Source organism: Hipposideros armiger, unplaced genomic scaffold (assembly GCF_001890085.2).
Source record: "Hipposideros armiger isolate ML-2016 unplaced genomic scaffold, ASM189008v1 scaffold_47, whole genome shotgun sequence".
NCBI lineage: Eukaryota > Metazoa > Chordata > Mammalia > Chiroptera > Hipposideridae > Hipposideros > Hipposideros armiger.
The window spans coordinates 1,627,816-1,637,973 of NW_017731397.1; the positions used below are offsets into that span (position 1 = coordinate 1,627,816).

General features: G+C 50.8%; 1 protein-coding gene and 1 long non-coding RNA gene across 2 annotated transcripts in view; one reads left to right on the forward strand and one right to left on the reverse strand.

The window, feature by feature from the left end:
- Window positions 1–2,465: 2,465 nt before the first annotated feature.
- The window catches only part of HOXA3 (homeobox A3), a 20,439-nt gene continuing 12,746 nt past the window's right edge, over window positions 2,466–10,158 (reverse strand). The window contains exons 3-4 of the mRNA XM_019639933.1: window positions 6,395–7,040; window positions 2,466–4,966 (exon numbers count right to left, since the gene is read on the reverse strand). Coding sequence (XP_019495478.1) covers window positions 4,161–4,966; window positions 6,395–6,920 — 1,332 coding nt within the window. The 5' untranslated portion in view covers window positions 6,921–7,040 and the 3' untranslated portion in view covers window positions 2,466–4,160. The remainder of the gene's footprint in view (window positions 4,967–6,394; window positions 7,041–10,158) is intronic.
- Window positions 7,054–10,158, forward strand: part of LOC109381360 (uncharacterized) — a 10,958-nt gene continuing 7,853 nt past the window's right edge. Inside the window, exons 1-2 of the long non-coding RNA XR_002123710.1 lie at window positions 7,054–7,607; window positions 7,862–9,655. This is a non-coding gene — a long non-coding RNA (uncharacterized LOC109381360). The remainder of the gene's footprint in view (window positions 7,608–7,861; window positions 9,656–10,158) is intronic.

The following is a 10,158-nucleotide window of genomic DNA, read 5'->3' on the forward strand; positions in this document are numbered from 1 at the left end:
CTCTCTCTCTCTCTCTCTCTCTCTCTCTCTCTCTCTCTCTCTCTCTCTTTCTCCCTCCCTCTCTCCTTTTCCTCCCCTTCTTCTCCTTGTGGCGCTGATTTGGGGCTTGTTGGTTCAGATGCAGTGAGTGCTCCCTGGCAGCCTGAATTGTCTCCCGCACCTTCCCGCTCCTTGGTCACCAAGGATGTTTGCACTCGGGTTCTGTTGTGGGAAGCAGCACCGCGGATGAGACAGGGTGACCCAAGAAGGAATTATAAAGGTTCTCTTTTTCTGTTCACTCTCTCTTTTTTTCCAATTCGGAGACTTGAGACTGAGCGCATCTTGGACTGTTCTGGAGGGTTCAAAAGATAACACCTTTAGGTACCAAACAAAAACTTTTTTAAAATCCACCAAGCCAGAAAGAGGAGAGGAGGCTGAGAGAGAAACATGAAGGTATCTCTTTTGCCCGAAACCCTGAGGATGATGATTCGCTTTTGCTTCCTTTGAAATGGACCAAGTGATCAGACTACCCAGGCCGGCAGGCATCGGTGGCAGAAAAATAAATCATTCTGATGGCCAGGGAGAGAGAGAGGTTGGTGGGGGAGAAAAACCTATGTAGAAAACAAGAAAGGCCGAGCGGGGCACAAGGATAGGACTCCATCTCTGAGGCCAGCAGCAAAGGGGGCTTGGGATGGAAATTAAATATAAAGTGGCCTCCATCGTTGACTAGCCCAGAGCATTGCCTTACAGATAGAGATGCTATTTTGGAAAATGTGAGGTTTTTCAGTTTTCTTGCTTTTATTCCAAACAAAGCTCTGAAGGAAGTCTGGGCACGATCAATCTTGCTCACCAAAAGCCTTGACAGCTTCTGGCCCTTAAGAACACATTTCAGCTTCGAGCTCTTTCCAAGATCAAATGTGGCCGAGCAAAGAGGAGAGCAGGAAACGCAAGTAAACAAGGAAAACATCTTTTTTAAAGATATGTTTTTGGCAGTGGAAAGAGTTGTAAGGCTGCTTTTAAGAAAGGTGCTTTTCGGACCCTGGGATGGCAGCTTTTGGCGTTTGGTTTACCAGAAAATATTGAGGGGTTAAGGGGAGGGGGAGCTACAGAGAAGGAGCAGCGCTGTGCTGCCCCCATATCTCGGAGGCTTTGTCAGGGGCTGCGTGGGTGAGAGCTTTCTGCTGCCTCAGCGGCCTTAATTCAAATACCATCTGGAAGAAAACCCTTTTCTTTGACCATTCAACACTGAAATCTTCCCCAAATCTATTACTTTAACTCAGGAGATATTTTAATAAGGATTTCTTTTTAATACCTAGGAAGCTGGGGGGTGAGATCAATATTTTTTTTCTTTGAAAGCCAAAAAGAATGTCTTGACTGGCAAGATGTGGGAAATCATATTGGAATCTCATTTAAAAATCTCCTCCGCCCTGAGGGAAGGAGGAAGCCTCCAAGCCTCCAAACTGGTCAGCTAAAGAGTAAATTTTAGAAATGGTATCGTTGGAAAATTTTCCTCTTTGGATTTCTCTCTCCCCCTCTCTCCCTCCCTCTCTCTCCTCTCTCCTCTCTTCCTCTCCCCCACCCTCAATGTTCCTTATTTTCCCAGGTAATTTTATGCACTTCTCTAAAACTATTCCTTAAAAGAAGACTCCTGCGTCTGTTCAGCCTGCTCAGTTCAGATGTGAATAACCAGAGGGCGGAAGCTGCAGTCCTCACAAAGACTGGTTTTCTAGCCTCTGCATTTCTGAGGTGCGCCATATTTCAGCAGGGAGCTTGGCGTGGAATAGGGAGCAAATGTGCTTCTTCCACATCCCAAACTCTTTAAAAAGAAAAAAAATTTACATATATATATATATATATATATATATATATATATATATATATATATATATATATGTATGTGTGTAAAATCAGGAGCCCCAGGATACATGTGGCGGAAGCACCTCTGGCTGTGAGAGAAAACACCAGATCTTTAAAGCTGCCTGGCTTTGCATCTTCCTAGCCCTTTTCATTTGCTTAAAAACGTGAGGAGGTTTCCTAAAAGCAGCTCCTGCGGACCCAGCAGGTACCCAGGAATGGCTCCAGTGCCTGTTTCTAAAGATCATCTGAGGGAGCTTCTCAGGGGGAAGACAGGGGCCATGAAGATGGATATTTTGGATTGCAAACAAAATGGCGACATTTTCCATCTCTGCCTCAGAAAGATACAATCCAGGGAGAAGGGGGGATTGCTTTCTCATATGGGTTGCTCCTGATCCCCAGGTGCAGGTGGTTCCTCACTTCCAGCTTTGGGAGGGGGGCGGATGCTGATGGGGATGCAGTCCTGAGGTTTGCACTTTCTGAATTTCGCTCCTTCTCCGCGGAAGATGAAAAAAATTTCCCTTTCCTGCGCCTGCCTTCGCCTCTGCCAGCCAGCCCGTGGGCAGCCCTATCTTAAATCCAGGAGCAGAAATGTAATATTTAGCTACTGTAGCATCAAGTGGAAGAAGTACTTATAAAATTGCATTTGTATTAGGAAGATATTAATCTCCTGGTTCTCTTCTCCTCCCCCTGGGGCCATAAAAGGAAAGCGGGGAGGGAAGGAGAGGAAATAAATTCCGAGAATGGCAAATCCTAAATTCCGAGAGGAAGCCGATGCTAGGACTCCAGCAGTCCAGGGAAGGGCTCGCGGAGGCTCCTCGGAGCTCAGTGCTTCTTGTGCCGTAGACCTGGGTGAGCCTTTCTGTCTCTTCCTCGCTCCCAGTGGCGATTTTAGAAGTGATTCTCCTGGTTCCATCAAGTACCGCGAAGCATCCGCGGGGAGTCTGGTTGCTCCTAGAGAGTGTTCAACATCCTCTGCGAGGCTGGCGATTCCCCGGGTTAAGGCGTTGGCTGGCCGGCTTTGACCGGAGGAAGATCGTGGACCTGAAGACCGCCCTGCCTTAGTCCCTGGCGGGGCCGCCCGGCACCTGTGCGCCCCCCGCCGCGCCTCGGCCGGGCTTCCTTTGTTTCTCCAGCACTCAGCTCTCCGCAGCCCCTGCGCCCGCCGCCGGCCTCCGCAGCAGCTGGGAACCAGGCAGCCCAGCGGGCTGGCCGCTCGGCGTCTCCAAAGCTGCGGCCACCAGGAGCTCTGGCTGCTTTACCGAGAATTCGCGGTGTTCCCGGACAAGCCGCCCGGCCAGGCCCCAGCTGGAGCTGCTGCAGGGTAGCCGCGGCCTGCTCCGCCAGTTCGCCTCCGCCTCCATTCCACGCAGACCCCCATCTTCGGCCAAAGAACCCCTTCCGAACGCGGATATTATTCAGAATAAAAACTTTATTTTTTTTTGTTTTGTTTCTCAGAGTGTGAGCAGCAAGGAATGTAGAACTCTCAAAACAAATCTAGTCTTTTTCTCGTTTACAGGTTTTCTTCAGTTTCGCCGGATGTTACAAACTTAAATCACTGTTTTCGAAAGCTGGATCCTCTCTGGTATTATTGCATCATTACCGTTTTTTATAAAGGAATTACATTTCCCTTTCAAATAAAAAAAAATTTCTTATGTACGCCAATACACTATTGAACAAAAGGCCCAAGAAACCTTCTGAACAATCAGGGTACAGAATTTCTTTAATATAAATACGAACGGATGGGGATAAATAATATTTAAAACTTAGATTATTCAATGCTTGCAAAAAAAATATAAATAAATCTGACTGTTCACCAGCATACACACACGGAAAGACGTACACTTAGTCATCCTTGCACAGGGAGCCCCTGTTTCAAAGCGCCTTTGATTTTTTTCTCGCTCTTTACAAGAAGTGCAATAAAAAAAATACACTAAAATTAAAAAAAAAAGTAATCGCTTCCCCTCGGGAGCCATAATGTACGAACAAATTCACATTGGAGAACTCGGCTAGAAAATTTGTTCATATACCCTGTTTCTGATCAAAGAGTAGAGAAGGTAAAGGGTGCAGGGCCAGCGGCCGAGCGAGGGGCAGGAGATAAATATCGCTACTGATACTGACAGCCATTCCAGCAACCAAGATTGCTACGTCACAAAAACTATAAAAACGCGTTACCAAAGAAAACAAAACGGGTGGGGGGAGGGAAAGGAGGGCGGAGGAGATAGAAAAGGGAGGGACAGGAAAACCTTAAAACAAAAAAAAAAGCAAACGATGAAGAAAGGTGGGGGGCTGGGGGACTCTCCTGGCGCGCAGCCCCAAGCCCACCATCACAGGTGGGTGAGCTTGGGAGCTTCCTGAATTCTTCCCTGAGAAGGATGGTGGGCGGTAAGGTCCGTGTAGGTGGGGTGCGGCTCCCCTGGCCCGGGCCCGTGATGGTGACCGCTGCCCAGCGGCCCAGCACCCCCGTAGTCCATGGCAGCCGAGGCGGCGTGGGGGAGGTGAGTTAGGCCAAAAAGGGCCGGCCCAGAGTTGCTCATGGGCTCCACATAGCTGCCCCCCACGAAGACGGGGCTTCCCTGTAAGTGTGGGGTCCCATAGCTGCCGTTGCCCTGCAGGCCATGCGCGTGCGGGTCATAGTCGGGTGTGCCCCCCGCCCCTGCCCCCGCCGCTGTGTAGCGCTTCTGTGGGGGCGGTGGGGGCGCGCAGGTGGGCAAGGGTGCTGGGTAGGAGGCGGGGGGCAACCCGTAGGCACCCTGGGGGGGCTTGGAGAAAGATGGGGGCGACTGGGGCTCGTAGGGGACACTGTTGACCAGCGAATGCATAGAGTTCAGATAGCCACCAGCACCGGGGGGCACGGGGCTGCGACTGGGGGATTGGCCCCCTGATGACGTCAGCATGCCCTTTCCTTTCTGATCCTTCTTGTACTTCATGCGGCGATTCTGGAACCAGATTTTGATCTGGCGCTCGGTGAGGTTCAGCAGGTTGGCCATCTCCACCCGGCGCGGCCGGCACAGGTAGCGGTTGAAGTGGAATTCCTTCTCCAGCTCCACCAGCTGCGCGCTCGTGTAGGCCGTGCGCGCCCGCTTGGAGGATGCCTGCCCAGGCGGACTCTTGTCGCCGGCGCAGCTCTCCCCTACCAGGACAGAAGAGAAAGGAAGAGCGGCGTCAGGGTCTGCCCGCAGCCCCGCCCTGCCCCTGACCCAGCCAGGCCACTCCTTGCTCCAGGCCACTCCTTGCTCCAGGCTCCTAAGAGTCCTCCATTTGTCAGGGCCCAGAAAGGGAGAGGAAGAACCAGGTGCTGTCCTCTGTCCTGTCCTAGGAAGCTAGCCCCTCATTCAGTGAAACTGTAAATCATAGGCTTCTCCAAGGGGGGAAAGGACAGAAAAATATAACACACACACACACCCCACCCCACCCCCACCCGTTTGCCTTCCTGGAGCTAGTCACTCTCTGATTCATTTATTGATTTTTCAGGCCTATCAGACTACAAGCTCCCTGTGGGCAGGTCTTCACCATCTTCATACCTTCCTAGTAAATGGAATGTGGGCCACCTAATATATACTCAATAAACCTTTCCCTCTCTGTCTGTCTGAAGAAGTGGACAGTTGCCTCAACTGGCCATTTACTTAATCTCCCCAGTGAAGATGGGTGGAGTGTAAACCCTAATCTGGAAGGCCTTCTCTGTTCAAAGGAAGAGATCCTATCAGAAGTATCCATTTCTGGTGGGGAGGCCCAGGCCTCTGATGCTGGGTCCTATTAATTAGGGTTCTCCATGTCATCAAGCAGCCTGTCCCACCTTTGCCCACTAATCTTGTGCCCTCCTGTCCTCCCTAGCCCCCCAAATCCTGGACCAGGAAGGTCCCAGATGCTCAGGCTCAGAATACAGTGCTGGTAACTTAAGAAGCCAGGGACAATGGTAACCAAGATACTGGGAAGCCCAAGACCCAGGGCCTATCCTCCGCTGGAGTCCAGTTCCAGGAAGCCCATGTGTTTCCTATTAGGATGACAAGTCCCAATCCCCTCCCCCAGGAGATCCCTGGCTGTCCTCATTGTACTGAGTAGGGCCTTCCCAGAGGTAAGGCAGCCACTCCATCTGCTGGAGCAAAATTTAAAAATAGGCTCTGATTATAAGCAAAGCATTGATTCTGATTTGGAGGGCGATTAGGCCTGCTTTTATTCTGCCACATCTCAGTGTGGGGTGGGTGTCACTATTTCATTAGAAATAAGTTGTACTAAAAATAAAGTGGAACTCAGGTTTATTCTGCCCAGAGGTCCCAACTCCAACAGTGGAACAAGAAGGGATTCCGAATTCACTAGGCTCCACTTGCTCTTAAAGAAGTCCAGAGAGACTGCCATCAGGTCTGAGATTCCCTGGGCACACAGACTCCTGTCACCTCCCTAGTTGCAAACGCTCAGGAAACCTGCGTAGGGTGGAAAGAGGAGAAGCAATGAATTCTTGGGAAAGTTCCAGCGCTCCTAGATGGTGCTGGCTGTGGCTGGAGGTGGCTTGGGGGACTAGGAGCCAGGTCAGAGGACCCTTCTCCAGAAGGCACCCCTTTACCTGAGCTGGAGCCGCTGGTTTTCTGCTTTGTGTTCTGCCGAGACTCCTTCATCCAAGGGAAGATTTGTTTGGCCACGGTGGGCGAGTTGAGTAGGGGGCTCTTGGCCGCGCTGGCGGGGGTGGGGTTGCTGCTGGCATTTTGAGGTGGGGAGACTGAAGAGGGGGGCGGGGGCGCAGCAGGAGCTGGTGCAGGGGGCTGCGGTGGTGGTTGAGGCTGCTGTGGGGCCGGAGGCGCGGCCTGGGGTGGTGGTGGAGCTAGAGGCGGCTCTCCCAGGCCTGGGGGCTGGCTGGGCGGGCCGCTCAGGGTGTGCAGACATGCCTCGCTCAGCTCATGCGCTTTGGGGTGCCCCCCAGCGCTGGCGGGTGACTGGAGTGAACAGGCGGGTCGGTGGTACTCGCCGTCGGCGCCCAGTGCCACTGATGCCGGGTACGGCTGCTGGCTGGCATTATAAGCAAACCCGTTGGCTGCCTGGTAGGGGTAGCCACCGTAGATCGCCGAGCTGTCGTAGTAGGTCGCTTTTTGCATCGCGTTGTTTCACGATCTTGATCGCACACTCTGACAGGGTCTTGACACCCGTGAGGGCGCACATTGGCACGCCCCCGCGGTCACGTGACGCTCCGCCGCCAATGGCCACCCAGCGCAGACCTGGGGGGGGGCGAGAATCGCAGCGCTGTGAGGGCTCCGCGCAAATCCATCTTACTCTCAATAGCTAAGTGACATGAAAGCCATAAAAGAAAAAGTGGTCAGCAATATTTAGCAGCACGACTTGGCCCCGGGCGCAGAGAGCCCCGCTATAAAAAGCCGCTGGAATTTACTGACGGCTACAAATATTTGCTTAACTTGCGTCTGGAGTTGGGGGGTTTTCCGGGGAGAGAGGAGAAGAGTGAGTGAGGGCTGGAAACCGGGTCTCGGGAGCTGGAGTCCAAACGCAGAAAGGCTTGATGGGCTAGAAAGGAACAGGGTTGGGATCCTTCTTTTCCAGGGAAGAAGAAACTTGGTGTCCCTTCGCCTCCGCTCCTTGGCCTCGTCCAGCAGGGCCCCACAACTCCTTCCCTCTGGAGATTTTGGGGAAGGGGCAAGGAGGCAAAGGGGAGCTTGAGTCGCCAATTTTTTCTCCAGTCCTCGCTTTAGGACTGATATTTGTCAAAAGAGCCCTGACACGGGACAACTTCCCATCCAGCCCCTTCTTGGACCTTCCAGAACCCAAAAGAGGTATGCACTTTTTTTTTTTTTACAGGCAGTTGCCCTACCCGACCCTACTGGGTTTCAGAAGCTGAGCTTGTTAAGCAGTTAGTCTACCCTCATTCAGGGGGTAGACTCCAAATGGGCCTCTTGTAGCTTAGAAGGGGAGAGATAAAACTTTAGATGGAACATCCTGTGTGGGGAGGGACCAACAACATCCTCTCCAGCAAGTCCAACTCAAATCCTGGACAGCTTTTTACTCCTCTCCTTTTCTTATTTCTCAGGCATGTCCCAGCAAGCCACTCCCACCTCTTCTCCTCGGTTACAAAAGGTCTCCAGACCCTCCTGCCTTGGACTTTCTGAGGTGCTGTTATTAAGGGCAACTATCAAATTCTACCTGTTAAAACATGATGGATTAGAGAAAAAAACAACCCACCAGGAACCTGAAAAACCAGCGTTCATCTCCATGACCACGGCTTGAACTCTCCTTCCAACTTAACGATAATAGGTTCTGTCTTAGAAACTGCTATGTAATTTGATGTATGGGGGTCATTTGGCTCCGGACGAGGGATGGAAGCACAAGCCATGAAATCTTGCCAGAGTTCCCTGATCTTTGTGTGCTCTTGTTGTTGTTGATATTTGTTACTTGGCCTATTTACCTGCTTCAGAAACACCAAGTAAAGGGCAACCCTGGAAATCTAAAAAGCAATTGAAAGCCTTCTCAAACATATTTTTATTTAGAAGGCAGTTTGCAGAAGTGAAATCTATGTTTTATTTTTGTTTTCAACCTTTGCATGGTCAACCTCTGGTTCCACTTAGAAAAGTTCCATGTGAGTTCATATATTCAAACACACACACACACACACACACACACACACACACAGACAGAATGTTAGTCTCTCTGACCATTTAACAAAATTACAATGACAAATTCATGAAAAAAATGATTTATACTTCACACCCCAACTATGTGTATTTGAGTCCTGGAGTTGAATTCAAGTTTTCCAGGAATAGCAAATACTTTGTTAACTAGAAAAAATAGTGACATAAGTATCTACCAGTGGATGGTAATACTGTAATTTTGTTTTTAATAATGGACTCCTTTGGATTTCATTATGAAACCAACAATCTGACCAACATCTGGAAAACAGGCACAATTAATTTTCCAGAACCTCAATTAAAACATACAGCATCCCTTATCCGGAGTTACTGTGCATGATCTTGAGCCCTGGAGTATTGTTTCTCTTTTGGAACTAGATAGGAAGCTACACACACCATGATAAAAAGTAAATAAAGGATAAAACAAAATTTAAAACCGAATAGCACTTAAATGTTTCAGTTTCCTGTTCTTTCACTGCAAACAGTTCCTATTACATTTGGCAGTGTTAATGTCAGCCATTATAAAATTTTAAGATACTAGGCTTGTGTAAAATAAAATGTCAGGTTAAGAAAATTACTCCAGGCACTCGAACAGCAAGATATTAGATAAAACAAAATTAAGTTGATTTTGAACGTGTAATACTTCAAGTCACTTGCTAATCCATTATCACAAGCTACACTGGCCTGCTGTTTACCTAAGTCTTTTCCTCAAGTTGTCCATTGTCTTGTAAAATCACAAAAAATACCTTTAAAAATCAAAGAGCAAACAACCACCCTCAGAAACTTAAAATATGAATTCACTTTGGAGAGCTCCCCAAAGTGCTTCCTATTGTTTGAGGTCAGCTGATAACCACCCTGGAGCCCATACAATCGCCCCCCCCCAAAACCAGCCCCCGAAGTTTGCAACCTAGTAAAGAAGTTGGAGATTTGCCAGCCGGGAAACTTTGCTTTGCACCCCCAAGCAAGGGTTGGGGGTGGGGGGAGATTCCCCCGAAGAGATCCATTTCTGGACAATAACCCCCAGGTGCAAGAGCTGAAAAGAGAGTTGAGGAGGCTAAACTGAGTGCAGGAAGCAAGCCCTATTGTCTGTCTGGAAGACCTGCCCAAATTCAACCTCCTTCCTTCAGACACCGCTCCCTCCTTCCACTCCCGCACCTTCCTCAGCCTGCCCTCACCCCGAGTTTAAGCGAGAACATCGGGTAAGAGCCCCCGCGTTCCCTTGCCCACCCCTCTAATCCTCCCCAACCAAGAAAAGTTGCGGCTGGGCTAGGGGAGAGGGGAGAGGTGGGGGCGGGGATGGGAAAGCGGCCTGAACTCGAAGTGTAAGGGTATCAGTCACTGCCGGGAAGGAAGCTCCGGCTTGTGAACTCTTCTTGAACCGAGATTTAAGTCTGCGGCCATAAATCACCGAGACGTAAACTCCGCCATTCAGCGCTGAGAGCGGCCGGTTGTGGCCCTGCTTACCTTAACTTCTGACGAGCGCCGCGAGCGCAGGCTCCGGCTCGGGCTCTGGCCCCCGGCCCGGCTGCGCGGCCCGGCCGGGTCCCCTCCGCGCGGGATGGGCACCGACCCTCAGCATCAGCCGAGACGGCGGGCGGGAGGGAGACCCCGAGGCCCGGACGCCACGGTGCAGAGCGTGGCCGCCTCGCTGCTCCGGCACGGCTCGCCCAGGGCGGACTGGGGCGGCTTGGACCCCCCCTCC